The sequence below is a fragment of the Papilio polytes genome, unplaced genomic scaffold, assembly GCF_000836215.1.
Source record: "Papilio polytes unplaced genomic scaffold, Ppol_1.0 DF822845.1, whole genome shotgun sequence".
Classification (NCBI taxonomy): domain Eukaryota; kingdom Metazoa; phylum Arthropoda; class Insecta; order Lepidoptera; family Papilionidae; genus Papilio; species Papilio polytes.
The window spans coordinates 145,514-167,163 of NW_013526359.1; the positions used below are offsets into that span (position 1 = coordinate 145,514).

The 21,650-nt window shown below is 34.5% G+C and overlaps 1 protein-coding gene and 1 long non-coding RNA gene across 4 annotated transcripts in view; one reads left to right on the forward strand and one right to left on the reverse strand.

The window, feature by feature from the left end:
• Positions 1-297: 297 nt before the first annotated feature.
• The window catches only part of LOC106105472 (transcription cofactor vestigial-like protein 4), a 24,805-nt gene continuing 3,452 nt past the window's right edge, over positions 298-21,650 (reverse strand). Inside the window, exons 1-5 of one of the 3 annotated variants that reach the window (XM_013285798.1) lie at positions 4,906-5,207; positions 4,242-4,377; positions 3,614-3,750; positions 3,039-3,155; positions 298-1,588 (exon numbers count right to left, since the gene is read on the reverse strand). In XM_013285798.1, the coding sequence (XP_013141252.1) occupies positions 1,161-1,588; positions 3,039-3,155; positions 3,614-3,750; positions 4,242-4,377; positions 4,906-5,044 (957 nt within the window). In that variant the 5' untranslated portion in view covers positions 5,045-5,207 and the 3' untranslated portion in view covers positions 298-1,160. Of the gene's footprint in view, positions 1,589-3,038; positions 3,156-3,613; positions 3,751-4,235; positions 4,378-4,905; positions 5,208-18,496; positions 18,601-21,650 lie in introns of those variants that run through there. The other 2 variants (XM_013285797.1, XM_013285799.1) reach the window with 2 other exon arrangements.
• The window catches only part of LOC106105475, a 24,591-nt gene continuing 9,622 nt past the window's right edge, over positions 6,682-21,650 (forward strand). The window contains exons 1-2 of the long non-coding RNA XR_001225739.1: positions 6,682-7,830; positions 13,642-13,913. This is a non-coding gene — a long non-coding RNA (uncharacterized LOC106105475). The remainder of the gene's footprint in view (positions 7,831-13,641; positions 13,914-21,650) is intronic.

Here is a 21,650-nt window from a genome sequence, read left to right on the forward strand (position 1 = left end):
AACGCAGTCACGTGAACTAGAATATAAACATACACAAGGAACATTGCAACGAGAAATAAACATAAATATACAACTAGTGATGTAAATACATAGATAAATAATTAATTAATATAACTAAATTAAATAAAGCACTAATTAAAAATTAATTTTGATCACATTTTTTAAAATTAAAATTAATCTCTAAAATTAAAAGCAATAAAAATTGATATTAAATTTCTGTTCAATGATAAATATGCGTTTTAGAGAATAAAAAAGACTCAAATATTTTTTACATTGTTAAAAATTAAATTAAATATCTCGATGTTATCTTGACTTATTCAGGATTTTTGAAAGTAAGAATAAAGCTATTTTTCTTTTAAATTGTCTTATCAGAAAAGTATTTATATATTATGTATCTATGTATTTATATCTTTGAAATGTATTTCTAAATCTAGCAAGTCGCTTAAATAACCCATACAATATACCGGCTATTATTTACAAATACTTAACATAGATTAACCTAAATAGTGTATTGTGCAAAAGCGCATAAAATTGAGGTAATAACTTATCGTGTAACTGGTGACTAATAAATGACTACATCGAATTTTACATAAAACAATAATTTTAAGACGCGGGGTTCCCGATACAAAGATAATCAAGTTATTTCATAAGAATACAAAAATCACTACAAGAGGGCGCTTCAATCGTCTTTATTATTTCTAATACACTCAAGACAATTAGTTCCATATTTATCCGCAATATGGCGAAAGTATTCTTGGTTAAGCTAGATTCGAATTATACTGATTTTAACACATTTTTAAAAAGCAAATATATACATTTCTATTGTGATTTATTTTTTAATATAAGGATACTGAAATGTCTGCTAAGGGACCACCTTATAAAACTTCAAACTACTAAAGAACTCTTAGTAACAAATTTCTGTCTGAGTATGGTATTTATTGTATATCGAATACGTTAAAGTTAAAAGAAATCATAAATCCTATGAATATTAAGTCGAAAGTATTCTGTAAATCGGAAACCCACACTAAAATACCCCAAAACCGTTAGGTAACAGAATTGTCATGGATTCAAAGACCAACGATAAATACTCATTCCTCAAAGTTGAACATGATCGCAAATCGCGAAAATAAGACTGAACCATTATTATTAGACCCAGTTCATTATATCACAACCCCGCTCCTGGAGATTATCTTAGTTTGGTCTTTAGGTTTTTCTTCTAGATGTTTCGATGTTTGTATTTTCTTCCACGTGTCTCCGAGCGCTTTGCTGAAATGATCGTCGACGACTTTACTAGACTGTGGTTTATCTTCTTTTTGCCTTGAAGTTTGTATTTGACGCCAGGTATCTCCTAGGGCTTTCGCGAAATGGTCATCAACCGACATACTAGCGTCATCTACCTCCATGGCGATGATTTTAGTAGATTTAGGTTCATCCTGTTTGAATAATATGGGACTGCTTGCTCTGTCCTTGGTGTTAGGTTTAGGTCCGGGCTGAACTTGTTCCGTCTTCTTGAATAGATTCATGTAATCGTCGCCGAGGGAACGTCGGAAGTGCTCGTCTATGACGGGATCGCACATCGACATTGAACCTGAAATTATATTAAATTAAATTAAAAAATTATTGACCATCTTACACATTTTAATGTGTTCGTAAGTTGTAATTACAATGAAAATTATATCAGTTTTACATAAATATTAAAAATAAATCTATACTAATATTATAAAAAGGAAAGATTTGTATTTTTGTATGTATTTAAATAACAAAAACTAAAAAGGCCGATTGATCCGAAAAGTCTCCATCACATCCACTCCATCAAGCACCATTAAAAAGCAACGTTATCAATGAGTAAGGGTGTATTTTTTTAAATTCACGAGGACCAAGTCGCAAGCAACAGCTAGTTATGTATAAAATGAATAACGAATATGTAAATTCTTATTAGAATTAATAGTACTCTAATGAGTACTAATGTATTAATAGTACAAGGAGAACGTTAGTTATGAGTGTGGAAGGGTACATCGGTAGAGGTAGACCTAGAAAGAGATGGATGGATTGTGTGAAAGGTGACATGATCAAAAAGGGAGTGATGACTGAGATGACGTATGATAGAGTTATGTGGAGGACAAAAACCTGTTGCGCCGACCCTATGGGAGTAGGATAAGGAGATGATGATGATGATGATGATGATGATGATGATGATGATGATGATGATGAGTACTAATGTATTAATTTAGAAAAATTAGACAATGCTTGCCTATTGTTACTTCTATGGAAATCTTAAGTGTAAAAAACACTATACACATTTTTCAAAATTTCAAAGTAATAATAGACAACAAAAAAACAATGTTACATTTATGAGTTAACGAACTATTAAATGAAACATTATCTGTACTAATTAAGTTGTTTACCGTTTAAGCAGATTTAATGTGAACATAGTAATAAATGTATCATTAAGAAACAAATGTTGCGTTTGTACATAAAATTCCTTGGTTCATCTATATACTAATATTATAAAGAGGAAAGATTTGTATTTTCGTATTTTTGTATATATTGAAATAACTCAAAAACTACTGAGGCGATTTAAAATTATTTCACCATTAGAAAGGTAATTCATCTGTGAGTAACATATATTTTTTAACATTTATTTATTTCACGCTGACGAAGTCGCGAGCGACAGCTAGTCTCTTATATTTATTGTAATAAAGAAATTCTATTCCGTTTCTGATAAACATCTGCCTAATATTACAAACGTGCAAGATTAGATGGATTGATGGATCGATTTTTTACGTGTAGCCTAAACGGCTGAACGGATCTGGATGAAATTTAGCATTGATGTAAGGGTAATCTGGAAGAATACATAGGCATGACTTTTGCTTTTTTTTTAAATTCCACGCGGATGGAGTCGCGGAAGAAAGCTAATAGAAGTATACATATCAAGTTCAGAGAGCCCTTAAGCCTTCTTATTCTAAGTGATTACTAGGGGTCTACCTTAGTGATTATCAAACGACTCTGAGAGGTATACATAGAGGAGGTGAGCTCACCGGGTGGTGTGTCGTTGGTCTTGATGACGGTGGGGCGAGCGTAAGGCGGCGGCGCTGGCCGTGACCGCAGCCGCATGTCTATCGGCGCCTCGTGCTTGCCCGGGTACTCCGGTGGCGCTGGAATATTACACGATATATTATTGTTACATAGTCTTTATTATGTATTAACAAAGAAAAACCTTTATCTCATCTATATTTCTTATTCAGAGGAACGATTTGTATATTATCTAATTAATAAATTTTGGAATCGATTTCAAAAAATAATTTTTCGGCATCCGCCAAACACTTCTTAAGATAGCTACATAATCACTAAATAACTTAAACATATACTAATTTTACTACTAGATTTTTTAACTACGCACTATCGAAATCGACTAGTAGAATAGAATATTGTTTAGGAACATTTTACCACAATAAAACATGAACATTGATTAATTGCTAAAGAAAACTAAATAAATGCCAAATACGGTTAGTCTAAAAGTCGATTACCTTATGGTTTTTTCTTAAAATTATTTGTAGGACTCCGATACATAAATATGATTCAGTAATAATGTAGAAAGTGGTAAATATTTTACCTTTCCCATTAATAGCGGAGGAATCCTCGACTTCATCAGAGAGTTCTCCGTCGCTGTGCGGCTGCGCGCGGGCCACGGCGGGCGCGGCGCGGCGCTCGTTGAACGACTGTGAACGCAACGCCATCTTGCAGTTCTCTCTGAAAAATATACGTTATCGATAAGTTAAAATTGTAAAATGCCTTTCTAAAACAAGATATTCGATATTAAAAACGAAAGTAAAGTATCGGTCAATCCTTGAAATAAAAAGTGTAGTAATTAAAAAAGAAATAACCATGTTTTAAGTTATTGGTAACATAATTAAAGTGTGCTATGATTGGTTTGGAAGGCGAATGAGAATTTAATTAAATGTTAACAATGTCAGGATTGATTTAGGTAGTGGAGAGTTCCGTGAATATTATCAAGAGGGAAGATTTGTATTTTTGATTTTTTATATTTATTAAAATAACTCAATAACTACTTGGCCTTGCTATGTGTTTTATTGTTATTTTTAATTTACGCGGACGAAGTCGCGATCACAGCTAACAGTAATATTTGGAATAAAAAACAAACTTCCCATTTTTCCCTGAAATGTTTAACATGATTTTTTTAAAGATTTGATCGAAAAATAACTAAGTAAACTTACTTTGGCCTATAATCAGGCAAGCGAGTTGATCGACGTTCCCTCCTCCATTTGCCAGTGAGCTCCTTTGACTGCGCGCGAGGCGTCTCCGGCGACAGCGTGCGGTCGCCCTCAGATTCACCGCTGGATGCTGTGCTCGGAGTCTCTGTAAAGATAGAATTAATAATTACATCTGACCTAACAATAATGCCATTATTATTGCCATTCTTGACCACAATAATTGTACAAATTAAAACTCAATTGTACAAGTAAAATTATTTTACTTTACTTGATTAATGTCTGATGTTCAAAGGAAGGCTTTTTTTTATTAAATCGCCCAAAAAACCAAAGCAGAGAAATTGATATCTTTTCGATAAATATTGTAAACATAAATAGAAATGCTTCATCCCGACAAGAAGCAAGTTACTAATAAGCAAGGAAACGCCACCGGCAAAGTTTGAAAAAAATATTGTCCTAATATCTTTAAATTACATGTATTTGGTATAAAACCAAGCGAACGTTACATGAACTTCTGCTTCCTTCTAACATTGGTCAATACCGTTTAAGCGACCATTATTTATTACGGATCTTATAATGAAAAAGCGTAGTTTTAGAAACTAGTGAAACTTATACAGTGAAATGTGTCAGATATTAGAAGTATACATTTTCATTTATTCAGCTAAAGATATGATACCTTTCTGTGGCGATGGTATCCAAGGCTGCCATATAGGTACATTAAACTTGGGCGACTGTGGGGGATCCATTGCCCAGCTTTGGGCACAGCTCAGCGAAGTGCGAGCCAGAAACAACAAATAATCTGGTACTTCCATCATACCAAAACAACGTCAAAGTCACACTATCACTAATTTAAATCATTCCATTTTCAAAACACTTTAAAAACGCGCCAAATTCGAACGTAACTTTTAAAAAGAGTTGTGATATTTTAGCAAACGACAATGGACTACCCATTGGCGTCCCGACACAGGTAACACTGAAGGCCGACTGAATAAAAAAAACGAACTGGAAGAGATTACATTGGAATAAATAAATGAGATGAACAAAAAATAAACCGAAAAGGAAAAAGAGCATCACGCTACATCCACGCGGCCGGACGTTGCGGCGCTTCCTTCGCCGCTGCACTGTACAGGGTGCTATAGTATCTATATTAATTATTTTAAAAAACTATACTTAACTTAAACTTAAAAATAGTCTATTTAATAATGATTATAATACTGTTATAAATAAATACATAAGACGTGTGCTATAGTGAAAGATATGTAAATGGTAACTTGAACCGTTCAAACTCTTGAACTAAAATGCAAATCGTTGCAACAAATACTTGGAAATGTGCCGATAAATTGTAACACGCGAACTACGACCTCAGCCACTCAGTGACTGATGGCACAATGAATCAAATTTTGTGTCGACCATTCACACCTCATATTATTGATTCATCATTGTTAAAACACTTTAAGTCCATCAACCTTTATTGTTTTTAAACCTCATAAGAAAGACAATACCAAAAAACATTCAAACTTCCAAAAAAAAACCTAGACGTTGTGTTGGTTACTAGGACGCATTTTAGAGATCAAAATCACAATTAATACAATGTTTTGATATGGTAAAAACATTTTTTTTATATTTTATGCAACATCCTGTATTCGGGATACAACAACCTGTTCGGTCCATTCATGAAAGTGCGTGAGCGCAGGGCGCGGGGATTAATGAACCCTCTTCGCTCTTCTCCCTTTCTTCACCGATGCAACCTCCTCTTATTATTTGCACAAATTCATCTTTATTCTATAGCCATTAGAGTCCTAATTAGGTTGGAACACTTTAAATTGCATGTTTTGAACGATGATACTGCAAAATGTATCGTATTGGTTTGTGTTAAAGTTTGATTTCTTTTGCGAAAACTGTTAATGATTAGTGTTTTAAATTACGGTGGTTGTATCCTTGAAAGGTTGTGTTTTATTTGGGTTGGGAGTTACGAGGCGGGTTGCGGGAGGAGAGGAGGACAGGGGGGGGCAGTAGAACTGTGAGAAGTTGCCGCGCTCCGCTACGTATAGACATTAAGTGTTTTTTTAAGTTGTATAATAGAAGCAAGGCAAAGGCTCGCCGACAGGTAGATGCAAGCGTTGGCGCCTCTATTTTAATTAAGTCTGGATTAAATATTAAATGAAAGAAGTACTGCTTTAAGATTTGCGTTTTAAATAAATGATTATTTTTCTAAAATAACTGAAAGTTTTTATAGACGACTGTCTAAAACCATAGTCATCGCTCTCATTCTCTTTGAAAACAACCGATTTCAAGAATAAGGATAGAAATCAAAACAAGACTTCAATCACTATATGGGTGGAATTATAAATGGGTTCTCACTCAGGTCTTGCTTTTTTAACTTGAAACTAACATTAGAATCAAAATTGATTAAAGCCCTGTCGTACTACGTATTTTCCATTTGGTATCGTGATGTGACGAGAAAGGATGTGTGTAATTCGGTAGGGTCGCCGCGGGGGAGTAAACGCACACCCGCTCAGAGAGATGTTTACCCGCACGCATATCGACCCTACAATTTGCCCTAAAGATCAAACACTCTATACACATCCATCATATGAGGACTAAAATGAAAATGTAGTATTTGCAGTCTAAAAAATGCTATTAAATGTGTAATGAAGATGAAGACCCAAAGTAATAGATGTTGCAAGATTTTGCCGACTAGACCGGCCATATCATAGTCTTGTAGGCGCTTATAAGTAAAGGTTCTGTTGCTTCTCCGTTTCGACCGCTAATTAAAGTTTCGAAAGGCTCAGCCATATATACTTAAATAAAAATTGACGCGAAAATATTACATCTAACTTGTCAAAGGTTATCAAAATATGTTTCATAATAAGTTAAACTAAGGTTTGTTCTTTAAAACATGCTTAGTTACTAACTAGTCCGTTTGTTTCTAAACATTTGTTAGAGTTCTGAATATAATCATTTCATATTTAAATTCGTGTTTCCCATAAAAATAATTTATTTAAATCCGAATGAGATTCCGGATGTGAACGTCCGTGCGGAAGTGATCAAATAATTTTATATTAAGCCCTTAAGCGATCGAGATTATAGCTGGCCAGTATTATCGAATTACATTCGATTATACATCGTTTTCGATTAATCGTATTCATTATATTGTAATCGGTATTCGCGTGCGGTAGCAGTAGCCGTCCGTGGCCGCAGGCTCACGGCTGCGGACTCCAGATAAAATTAATGTATCGGACTGAGCACACGCAACCTTTTGAATCGAATTAACGACACGAACTTCTTTTCATCAGAAGTTGTTCGTTGTTTTTATTCGATTAAATTAGGCTACAGAATCGATTACGTTTATAACTGATCTTTGCGAATGAGTTTTCGTGTAATTCGTTTTTTTAACTGTGACTTTTTAAAAGAAAATCAAGTCAGGCTTTATTTAAAATGTATCGTGTAAAGATTACCGAATATTTAGTAGTTTATAACACTGTCTAAATGTGGATTCGAATAGAGGGCATCCAGTTTACATAACAGCGGCGTGGCCGAGGACCGGCGGATGTTTGCAGCGAAAGTGCGGGAAGCGAGCACCAAGCGGCGAGCGGCGAGTGTGAGCATTCCGCATTCCGCGAACACCTGCCCACAACACCAACACGACACAAACTAACGCCTGGTCACGTCCCAAATCAATGTTCGATGTTAAATCATGTTTGCAATCGCGATATTAAATTTAATATTTGAAAATCGCATTAGCGGTCCATTGTTTAGAGCGCGATCGAATATTTTTTGTATCTACTCCGTTTCAAAAGTATCGATTAGCGTCATTAGTGGTCCAACAATCACAGATACATAAAGTTATCAAGCTTTTAAATAAAACGTTTTCTTAACAGCTTTAGTATCAATTCCTATTCAAATTATATTAACGTCATCTATGAATTATAATGGCACACAAGCTCATACACAGCGCCATCTAGATGTCTACGATTTCTGGATGAATGTTTCCCATATTATGCAATAGATGGAGCTAATCTATGGTGTCTTCTTTTTTTTATAACTCTCCAAACTCTCGGATTGATTATAATGAAACTAAGTAAATCTTCTATATTCTATACATATAACAAAATTGGAGTCTCTGTAATAACAAAAGAAAATTCCAGATTTCAGGAAGATTTTTTTGCGTTGCTGTTAACGGAAATCGCATTTAAAATTATCTTGTCTGTCTGTCTGTCCGCAAGCCGCATTTATTCCCAGGAATCTCCGAAACGGCTGGGCCGATGTCGACCGGGTTTTCACTGACGGATAGCTGACATAGACGGGCTATTATATTTTTTTTATCTTAATATTGCGTGGATGAAGTCGCGAGCGACAGCTAGTTATAAACATTATTTTAAAACAAATTCTAAATTCACGTATATATTATAATCTACAATTTGATACATTACAACGGCAAAAGATCTCCCCTCAAAAGTTACAAATACAATGCACAGCTTTGCTACTTCGCTTGAAGGCCCACATGTAAGCCACCTGCGTCCCCTAGTCGGAAAATAATTAAAATTATACGAGGGGCTCGGATTGCGAGAATCAATGTGTAACTACGATGTTAAGTAATTATTTCTTGACAATAGCACTTTTAATTAGGGCATTTTAATTAGTATAGCTTTAGTTTACGAAAACAAAATCAATGATATTTCTCTAACTACCAAACTACCTTGTTCTTATTTTAGAACAAGGTGTAGCGATGATTTAATCTTAAAATATATCAGGTTATGTCTTATAAGTACTTTAGATAATAACTATACCTACTTTTAATTCATTGCAGTCTTAAAAACAATATCTATAGTGACACTTTCAAAGGTATTATCGGCGCAGGGAGATAGGTAGAGACAGCAATTCTTTTATGCAATTGTAATTGATTTTACAGTATTCAAGATTCAACATTTGTAAACGAAATGGATTATTTCAATTAATTTAATTTCATTAAAGTTTTTACCGCGATCTCTCAGAGCATGACGGACGCGTACCGATGCACTCAACTGCGCCATGAACTTAAAGAGAGTAATGCTTTATTCACACGAGGGTAGAAAACTGAAACAGAGCAGTAAACAAGACAGTACTGCTATTGTTTAATGTACACGCTGTGGTATACAGTTCTGGTTTCAAAGTAAGTATTCGTTTAAACAATAGCAGGCCTGTCTCCTATTCTGCCTTACTGCCCTCATGTGAAAAAACCATAAGCCTTTTAAAATATACAGGACGTTCCATAAAGATTTTGAGATTATTAATTCGTGGCCTTCCCTTGTACAGGTAATTTTTGCACGCCCTGTATAATTATGAAGCTGCCAACTTAATAAATATTCAACGTAAAAGGTCATTCTTCATCATATGATCATTTTACCGATCTTGAACTACTAACCGTGGCCTTTATAGTAATGGGTCGTAGAGGTCCGTTCTTCATTTATGATAATGATTGCTTTTTGTTACTGGTTGATGATTTTTTTCATTAGTAGCAAAGAACAGACTTGTAGATTTAACTGGGTTGCCAGGTTGGTAGCAGCAAAACATATATCAGATGATTTCAAATTACAACGGGAGTTTTCACAAACGAATTAAATTATGTTATGATGTTTTTGTTATCTACTCGTCACAGTTCTTTCTCAAAATAATAAACTGTTTATTAGTTTTGCGTGAGACTGTTAAATATAGTTAACTCCCACAATTATGATTTAACGTTGAATAAATTGTACATTATTCTATACATTTTACACGGTTAATAAAACAAATGTTTCAAAGTGTCAAAGAATAAAAGTGTCAAAGAATAAAAGTGGTAATTCTATCATCTCTATCGATCTTGTTCTATCAATGTGACCTATTATAAAATCATATTTATTCAAGTCTCGTATCGACACTGGCATGTACAAGATAACCTCAATATTACAACTCACACATACACATCACTATAAGTTCCCACTGCTCAACAATTGTACAAAAAATATTTCGCTATCCCGTTCATTCTCCTAACAAAAACTGAGATAACAATAACAATGGTAACTTGTGTTAATTTTTAATCAACAACCAAAACTAGTAGTTGCCGCGTAGGCCTTATTTTTCATAGATAGTAGACATTCTTTTCTTATCTATTCTGTATCCTATAATTCGTTAAACATAGCATTGCATTAAAGTACCTACTAAGTATCAAGTGCCTTGTATTGTACTAGCTTTCGCACGCGACTCCGTCCTTGTGGAATTTAAAAAAATCAAAAGTGGCCTATGTATTTTTCTAGACTACCCTCTACGTCTATGCCAAATTTCATCGACTTCCCTACAGAAGTTTAGGCTACAAACTCTAATAAAAATCCATCCATCTAAACTTTCGTATTCATAATAGTAAGACTAGTAAGAAGTTAGATTTAAAAACAATTGAACGATACAGTGAATAATGAATTTAGTTTGGTTATTTACAATGATAAAAAACAAGCGCATACAATGGACGATCTCTTGGGCCTTGTAAACATTGTGTTGCCGCCTCCTGCCAGACGTACTAGGATAAAACGGTCTAGTCTAGACAGTGGATTACATTTCCATAAATTACATTATAGGTCCCCTTTGCCTGTATTCAGTTTCTATGGATACTGAATCGTTTAAAACCTGCCTACTGATAACACACGAATTATTAAGTGTAGTGTAAATTTCTTATATTAAATTAATTAAGGAACCCCTTGATAACTATAAAATGATTCTTAATACGGTAATAAACCAGATATGACAGTTCGAAAAAATATTTCTAGCAGTTGATTTTCGTAATATATTCATTGTACAGAATATAGATGTTAATATTGAAAATCAGGTGGTAATATATTAGCTGGAAAAGTTGAGAATAAAAACCTTTAATAAACTAAATAAAATCTTAATTATTAATAAAATTTCAATGTGAAAGTGTTTTCGAAACTAAAAAAAAACATAAAATATGTACTTATAAATCGATACAAACAATAATAATTTGCCAGTAATAAAAGACATTTGCAGATTTTCTGTTTCGGTTCTGTAGGTCTTTGACACTATACAGGTGTCAAAAACATCTTTGTCTGCTCTTTGTCTTCGTCGGACAGATGCGTCGAACGCACGTCATTATTTTGATTGCGGTATTTTCTTATCTGTTGTTTATCATATTAAAACAAACTTATTTCTGTATGTATATATTACTAATGCATTGCTTGATTATTACTTTTGTGTTACCAGTGATTTAGCCTTTATTTAATTAGACTTAAGGATGTAACTTAAAACTTGCACATTTTATATTATTACAATTTTATTTTTATATTATACTAGCTTTCGCCCGCGACTACAACTGTGTGGAATTAAAAAAAAGTGAGTAGCTTGTGTTATTCCAGACTATCTTCTTAGTACTTAGTACTTAGTAGTAGTAACTTAAACTTTCACAATTAACATCTAATAGAGTAAGATTAGATTTAGTTTGTACTTAGTGTTAAAAATTGATTTCTTTCTTTAACACAATTTTTAAAATGTATTATATTTAAAAGAAAATATTCCCTAGATTACAGTATCAGAACAAACGATGCATTAGTAACCTTCATGGTTGCATCACAAAGCACCATGTAGCGGTCGTACGTGGCAGCCCTGACACCGTTGCATCACCTCGATAAGCAACCCTATGTGGAACTTTTATCGAAGATATCTCGTATCATAACGTCACTAGTATTACGCCAAATATATTTTAGGTACAGAACGCTGCAAGGTTTAACTAATCATAGGCTTTTTTTTATTTAAATTGATGTATTTTAAAATTATCTAGTACAATCAAAGATTTATAGTGATTTTGCGCCCGAGACTCCTTCCGCGTGAAATACAAAAATAATGAGACTAACCTCTACATCTATTCCAAATTTCATCGAAATCCGTTCAGCCGTTCACGCTACAAAGTCAAACAAACATCCATCCATCCATCTATACTTTCGTTAACATATTAGTAAGAAGTAAGATGATCGAATACCATACATTAAGTCACTAATCAATATAAAGCCCGCAACACACAACACTAAGCAAACGCTACAGAACTTGGCGTCTGTTGCGAGATCTATGTCGCGTATAATATGTATATTCATCAAGATAAGTCTTCTATCTAAAACCGAAATGTATAGGAAATATCCTTCCTCGACTGTATCTAACAAAAGTAATCTAAAGACATTAAAACATTATAAAAGTATTCCTTCAAATAACTAGTTACAAAAATAGTATAATATTTTAACAAGTTATACGAACAGTAGTCCAATGAGAACGAACGATAAACTTGTAACAAGACCAACATCTACACATGAATAGTAGAATTAACATAACATACAAAATACTGATAAAGAAACTATTTAAATATGAATAACAAACAAGTCGTATTTCTTTATTTCAATAGCCCTTATCGTAAATATCACAAACAATGTGAATATTTCATCTGAACGCAATGAATAAGAAATTACATTAATTCTCGGTACGATGAGTTTCTATTGATAAGATAAACGAATTCACTAGCTCTTCGCTAAAACGTTTTAATTATTAATAAATGATCCCATTCAAATTATCTTCTAGCTAGCTTCTATCTTCAGCTACATTTAAGCTCAAAGCTCTTATAGCGAAGTTTATGTTTCTTTCAGATCTCGTTGACAATTGCAAACTTAACAGTGGTAGAGCCCGCTTTAACATCTTCGCACGAATGGGCCGGCTCGCCCGGTGTAATACCACGACCACAGAAAACAGGCGTGAAATGGAAGCAATTCCGCGTTTCGTCTGATGAGTGTGGTCCCGGAGGCCTAATTTTAGTCCCTTTCCCTTTTCTTAAGAAGAAAGGATGGGAAGGAAAAGGAGATTTGTGGTGGAACGGTGGAGACGCATAGGGAAGGGAAATGTCTTCTTTATGTGCATGTCCTTCTCCATCAATTAAGGGTAGGCAACGCATCTGCAATTGCGGATCTTTATGGGCAGCGGTTCCTTTTCATTTCGGTGGATTCAGGTGGCCGGTTGCTCGTTTGCCACCTTATATTATATAAAAAAAACTTGAATGCAATTTACAGCATGTTTCATTAGTAGTGCGATATATTTAAGGAGAACTAAGAAGCTAAAAGCGATTACAATTAATCTGTATACAATAAACATTTAATTCGCTTAAACAACAAATTGAGTTATTAAGAATTAAAAAGTCAAAGATATTAAGATCATATGACTTGAATTAGGAACGTAAAGGTCACGAGAGCGGAATGTTTGGGCGGTTTGCCTCGAAAACCGCATTGGATTTTGCTTTTTTCTAAGATACCTTTACCTTGGTCCAAAGAGACGTTACATTACAAATAACATTGTCTTAATTATAGTTTCACTGTTACTATATAATGAAAATAATTAATGTAATTTTTAATTCCAGGGAAAAATGCGGTTTTGCAGGAAAATATTGAAAATTATTAAGGAATTTTAATTCTTAATTGAAATTGCTGTAAATTGGCAAAGCGCAATTCGATGAATGCTGGTATTTGGTTATTTCGCAAGCGCAAATCGGCGCTGGTGATGATTTAACAGTGCGGACTCACGTTTGATTCCTACGCTATAACGTCACGCAGAGGTCAGCCAAATATTTGAAACCTTTGGAGGTTAACATTCCTTTCCTATGATATTAAAGATGGCAAACGAGCTGAGCGGGTATGTAATTTTTAAATTGGTTTATAATCTTTAAAAACCATCGAAGTTTTTACTGTTTTTAAGATTACAGAACAAGGCACAATTTACTTACATTATGAGCAAATAACAAATCTGAGTACTCAAACATGTTTAAAAACATAAGTTTCATATTAAAAAAAGATTATGATTGTAAGCGCATACAACAGTAGCTAAAATTACAAAATTTACATAATATACCAACTAGCGATGTGGCGTGAGAGAGGCGTCAGTTGCTATGACCGTTAGATTTAAAGGACAGATAATTTGGTGAGGCGCTATACCATGAAGGTCGCTTACTTCTGATCCCTTCTCTTAGTTTCTTTTGTTCGCAATCAATTGTTTTAGGTACTTATTACTTTTCAAGGGACTCTTATAGAACGTATGAGAACAAATGACGATGTGAAATCAACAAAATATCTGTAGAATTCTCATTTTTATAGTCAATAACTTCAGATGTTAATGAGTTTTAGACATTTTTGATTTATAGCGTACTAGCTTCCGTCTGCGTGGAATTTAAAAAAAAAACAAAAGTGAGTAGCCTATGTGTTCTTCCAGATTATCCTCTATATCTACACCAAATATCATCGAAATCCGTTCAGCCGTTTAGGCTACAAACTCTAACAAATATCCATCCATTCATCTAAACTTTCGCATTTATAATATTAGTAAGAAGTATGATTAGTATATGTCTTGTTAACCAATAGTAATTTTAATTTTGTTTTGGATTACTTTTAACTTTCCATTACATTAATGCAAAATAAATTAACTTCATCTAGGTTTAAAATTGATTGTAATTAAAGTAGTTTAAAATAACGCATTTCTATACATAGTAGACTTGGTAACATCGTTGCAGATAATTTTGTTAGGACGTCTGTAAGTTATAGACATACGTTAAACAAGGACTAAGCATTTCTTACTGTCATATTAAGTATAGGTACGTATAAACAGCCTATTACTTAAGTTCCCAGTATGATAAGAATTGATGCAATTCCACTAAAGTGTTGTGAGTAATTGCGAAGAATTCTTTATCTACATATCGACATTCTAGCTGATTTCATATACATTCAAACATAAAACGATCGCTAGTCATGATTGAGACAATACGCGAGACGGCCCGAATACTTCGAATACCTGCACACTCGCTGTAGTGCCAACCAAATGGAATTCATTGCCATTAGAAATTCTGCTCTCAATGACTAAATTGCGCGCGGGGGTATATGAACGCGATTACATATCATAACTTTTCGATACAAGTAAACGGTGCATTGATAAAGGTCAATTACAAAATTGTAAGATGTGGGCTGAAATATTAAAAAAATTATAGAGTAGGCGTCCGTGTAGTCCGTAACCTTATATGAAAAACGAACTGTATAACACCGAGTTTAGTAGAAAAGGTGTTTTACTAACTTAGTGCTTAGACTCATGTATACGCTACAAGTTTCAGATATCTTGACATTAGAAGCAATTACCTCCTGTTACGATTTACCTATTTTCTTTTTTCCTGGTTTGGGGTTTAAATATACAGCGGTATTTACATATTCTAGAAGCTGCTTGCAGAAGAATACGATTCAGTCGCTTTACGACTCTATGCTTTAGCCTTATTATCGCAGTTTTAATTTTTTGTGTGAATAATATTTAATCTAGAATTGGTGTAGTTAAAACAATGTTTTGACAACAATAGCGATCGATAATTGCATTCCTCACAGCGTTCGTAACTGTAGTCGGCAGCACAACCTACATTCGGCATTCTTTTCGAAACCGTAACACGCCGCCTCAGCGTTCCGGATATAGACTCGCACGCCAATTTCATCCGTGCACAATTCACAATAAAATTCCATTTCGAGACGCAACATCCGACGCTACGTCGAGGCGTTACATTTATACACAGCTATGTACCGAGCATGCGAGGATTGATGTTTATTGAGTACTAATAAATTGTTTCATTTTTTTCTGTAACAGCCAGTAACATGTAACTGACCGGTGAAGTATTTGTCAAGGAAGTTTGAAAAAAAAAAACGATTAACAGATGACATGAGTGAAAATGCTCGTTTACATTGAGTAATGCGCGGGCGATTGCAGCGGCGTTCATCGGTAACGTTTGCATCGTCAGGGCCGGGCGGGCCAAATTCCTGAGCGCTTTCTCTGCTCGGCGTTTGACAGCAGAGCGGGTGTCGCTCGGGCATGCGCACGCACGCCGACCATCGAAAGTAAGTTGCGATGCGGCGCGCGTTCTGTCATCGCATTGCATAATTATTTGCGATCCGACCATTGTTTGTAAACAACCAATCGGCAAGACTACATCACCGCCGAGCGTCGCGTGATCGTATTTTGATTATGCCCATAATGTATGCATGCCTTTCTATAATTATACAAATCGATACATTTAATTATGTTTAGATTTGATTTCGATCGTCATGCTTCGGCGAAGTCTCGTCGCTTGTAAATTCATTATGTTTTTTTCATTACACACTTCGTATATTTTTGTTATACGAACCTCATCGAATCATTGTAATGGTATGCGGAAGTTTCAGTCCAAGTATCGAACGTAATGTCGGAAGATCGCGAAGTGTATGAAGCGGCCGGATAGCAGATAGTGGGTCGGCGAAATGCGAGCGGGACGCGTTTCTCGTCTATGCTTTCGTTTCTGCTGTCGGAAAGCTCTGCTTTCTCGTCGACATTTAACTCCATTGTCAGTCGGCAGAGGGGAAACGGGCTTATTAATGTGATCGTTGCGATGCGATCCGAAACCCCGACGTGGGCCGGGACCAGAACGCGATTTATCGAAACTGGTTAGTCGAAACGACAGAAAAAAGACACCGAGGTGTATAACAATCGTCGCGATGACCGAACGCCGGCGAGGAGGGGGCCGGGGCTGTGAGGCGAGAGGGGCGCTGAAATCGTCAGGCCTTATCGCGAAACCAGTCCGATTCAACAATGGCATCCATTGTTATTTAACTCGGCAGAAGCTTGCGACCGCTCAGCTAAAGCCGCTGCGACTTGTATTTGTTTCGCATTGTTGAAAATTTACTGACCACGAATTTTGTTCGTTACGGACCCTAAATTCATTATGTAAGAACTATTGTTAGCGATATTTGAACAAAAAGAACTGTCAGTGGAACACGCGGCAACAGCTGCTGATGGATGAATAGCTCGACAGCAGTGAACCAACACTTCTCTCCCCTAACTTTATCTCAATAATAGTTCTGCGATGCGCATATAGCAAAGCAATCAACGTTAAAGCTATCAATGTACAACACTGATCAGGGTTGCAGTGTTAATTTTAAATTCAATAAATCATTCGCTTCTTTATTACATTCATGAAATAACTAAACATTATCAAAATGTATTTAGGTCAGGAACGGCAACAAGTCTACGTACTCGTATACGGTACAAAACATAAGCCTGGTATAAAGGCGGATGGTCGTTAAACAATGTCAGCTGTGATGTGGAATGTGGCGGCGTGGCGCACAAGGCCGTCATCCCGCTACTAGCCGTGTTCCCTATACAACTGGATTCCTAGACGATTCGTTACCATTATTAATCAATACTGTCTGTATTCTTTATGCACCATGACGTAATCATAATAATACTTATTGATGATTGGCTTTAATGGCAATGCGTAAGATGGGTTATTGCGCCATAATGGGGTAGTCAGAGGTAAACAGTTTATAAAGGTACTATTGTTATACAGGAAAAGGTGATTAATAGGACATGATTGGTTGAATAAATCTTATAAAATATCTAAGAATTAGTCAAAAAATGTGAACAGGAATGCCAACGTAAAAAATCGTTATCATAAAATAGCAAATACAGATAAATAAAGTGACTGTCTACAACTAAATAAAGTTCAAAGACCTGATAATATATTGATATTATTTGTCAAATTTTTATACGCTTCGTTGGGACACACCTGCAATTCTTTATTACTGCAGGTGTACAGGTTGTCATTAAAAATTTCCTAACTTAAACTTTGTATTCGTACCCTATTTTATTATTATTTAATGGCCGTAAGCGATCATTCTAAAATAAACATTATTGTTTTATAAAACAAACAAACCAGTATCATATCTCGGACATATAAAAAGACAACAAAGATCTGTAGGTAGGCGTTAAGACCGCCATTAATCTTATTGGGCTATGTGGTAGCACATTCCGCGTTCTTTTTTATCGTTCCCAACTGTCGGTAATTCTCAAACATCATGATATATGGTATAATTAACGACATACCTCATAGTTCTTTAGACAATAGTATGGCCCCCGTTTCACATAAAAACAAAATATGTCTTATTTTTTGTCTTAATGTCGCCTACTATCTTACATTTTCATTTATTGTGCGCACAGCAAAGGTTTCGAACGATGCATAAGAGGTTAATGATTAACACTAAATACGTTCCTCTTGATAACGGTAAGCATTAGGGGTAAGGCAATAATTTGTATGGATTTCTTAACTTAAGTCTAGTACGTTTGATTGGATCTAAATGAAATTTGGATTCTCAGTTTTTTTGTACACACGGTTGTCAGTGGCGTTAGTCAATAATGACATTAAAGAAGTAATCATTACATACCGAAGCTGTCGGAATCGCTGGCGGGATAGGCAGGGCAAGGCTGCACCATGGTCGCGGCGCGTGATAGCACGTCCAGTGCTGATTCTATCTTCTCCATGGTGACCCTGGAATTGATAATCAAAATTAAATTAATTTCTTTGTCCTTTAATTAGTTTTAGCAATTATTTTTTCTGTAGATATTTACACCTAGCAGAGATAAAAGAAAGGTAGGATTTTCAGTGCTAAAACTGTATGCAACAAAGCTAACTTTTATCTCCATATTTAAATACTTGATAAAATTAATAAGTTTTTGAAAACAAAATGGTAATGTAACCCCAGAATCGGTTTCTTTAAATTCTTCATTTTATAAAAATCATAGATTAACTTAAAACAACAGCATTTTTCTTAGTGTTAGTTGGCACTATGTAACAACTATTGTGATTCCAATAACCTTTTGTTATCTCTTTTTATCTTAAAGAGAACAAGAGAGAGGTCATAATATTTTTGTAGTAGGTACAATTGCAAAGTCTGTTACTCTTTAAGAAAACAATGAAATCACGTCTGCTATAAGACGGGGTCTAAGTATAGTTCTGTTTACGTGAATTTCAGCTAAGGAATCCATGTCTGGTCGCATAAAAATATTTGGCGCGTGTTAATGTCGCCGTACCGTTGGCGCGTACGCCGCGTATACCACACTCACGGAAATCATTCGCATAGTAAACGACTAGACACGACACAGACGTACAAGCCGAAATCAATATTCAATCCTTGGAATCGATCCGGAAACTGTTTTAATTACTTATTACCGAACAACGTAGCTATGTAAATTTTTTGAACACCCTCTAAGTCATGATTTTCGATGCAAACGAACTTTATGAGATTACTATATATTACTATGAAATGGATTGAAAATAACGAGAATAAACAAAAATGGTCCATAAAAATAAAGGCCTCAAGGATTGTTACTTCTTTTAACGAATTAAAATAGCATTAAATATTGAGAATACAGGATGTTTATCTATACTATAATAATATAAAGAGAAAAAAAATTTGAGACTTTTGGATTGTATTGAAATAACTCAAAAAATACTAGACCGATTTGAAAGAATCTTGCACCATTAAAAAGCTATGTTCTCACTGAGTAACATAGGTTATGTTTTTAATGTTTTTTTTTAATTTTATGATGTAGAATTCGCTAGCAACAGCTAGTGTTTTATAAAAGTTACTTGTATGTATAGTAAAACCTTCATTTTATAAACCTGGCCATTTGTACTTTATAGGTATAGCCAATTACACATCATATAGAAGAAAGGAAGTCATTAAACATACTTAACAAATTTATGTTAATTTACATTCAAAACAAAATAAATGTACAATTCAAAGAATGCGTAGTCAACGAGAAATAACTTGTTGAATTCTTCCGCTTTGCTAGCTCTAATCCACTCCTACACTCATGTAATATTTTAAATTTAAACGCGAGCAATAAATAAATAGACGTCTTAGATACTTTACTAATTACGAAACGTATTACGGCTAATGTAATATTTTTAATTTGATAGAAATATGCAATCGTAAGGTCAAGTAATGTATCTACGAAGTTACTTAATCTTTGTGTGATTGATTCTAACCGAAGAAGTAATTGTGTGATACTATCCAATACTTATTTAATTTGGCCTCTAGTTATTAAAAAATGTAATAAATCCGATTGACTAAAGCTCTGTTTCATTTCGGAAAATAATACTTATTAAATGTCAGACATCAAAATTGTTTAAAATCTAGTATTTTAGACTGATCAGGACATCATAGAATAAGCAATACAGACATACCCTTAACACTACATACTACGCTGTCTACATATTGGAAGTAAGTCTCAATAGTTAGGAACATTTAATGCGTCTGTCTACCCCATTAAGGGTAATTATAGTAAGAGTTTGTAATAATTTCAAATACATTACGGGAACGTAGCCAATCGACACTATATCATAAACCGAATACCAGGCAGTCTGAGATTATACGACAGTTCTGATTTGATTATTCCAGATCTAAATATATTTAACACTTCGCATTGGCACATTTCGTGATGGAATTGTGTCAAGGAAACGAGCATCAAACTACCCTAAATATTTTGAAAAAAGAATACTATTTAATACTATTGTTTGATTCCTAAAATTATGTCAAATGGTCTAAATAATAGAGGTAAAAGTTGACAACAAAGGGACCTAAAGTAGTCGCAATAAAACGGTATACTTTGACAACTGTCAGTGCAAATTATGAATGCAGTGTAAAAATAACTCAATAAATATTGGTAATGAAAATAACGATACGATTCTCATTATGCAGATGAGCTAAAATTTGTTGCCAAGATCTCTATAAAGGCGATAATCTTTACTCATGTAAATGTGTTTTTGACAACACAGACTAAGACGGTAATAACTTGCTATATGAAATCCATTGCTATGAATTATAACCAAATAAAGATCGCCAAGTATCTGTTATAAAAGTGTATTTACGGATAATATTGAGGCCAATGTTTACAAATGAGAATACAGTTTGTTACTGTGTTAAGCGTCTATCACTTATATTTGAAGCTGAACACACTTGAAACCTCATCTTAATTTATTCTGCATTGTATGTGTATTTCTGAACATTTAAGGGTTTTTGTTTCCAATGTAGACTTTAAGATCCTAAAAAGTGGCTAAAACACATGGTATTTTGATGTTCTCGTTTCAATTATTTAACCATCGAAGCCGGTCCAGTTAAAAAGAAACAAATACAACAAAGTTTAAAAATAAAAATGTAAACATGACGAAAGTATGCGCACTTATTATGATCATAATAAAACTTGAATAATCCACCGAGTTATGTGAAGACAAACATATTAAGTCGTAATTAACAAGGGCGTATCGCATTTTCTACTCAATGCGAACGACATAATCGTTGTTTCAACATAACCGAAGCTCGACAATAATATGATTAACAAACGACATCTAAATAAGCCACGATTAAGCACATTCCTCGAGTGATTGACATAATTCAATACATATAAATCTCTGCGATGAATCTTAACTCGTGGAGTAATCGCCGGGCAATTCCAGGAATGCGAAGCTGTATGACGCTTCTACATTACACTAGCGACCCGACCCGGTAGCACGAGTAGCAATTAGTTCAATCAAAT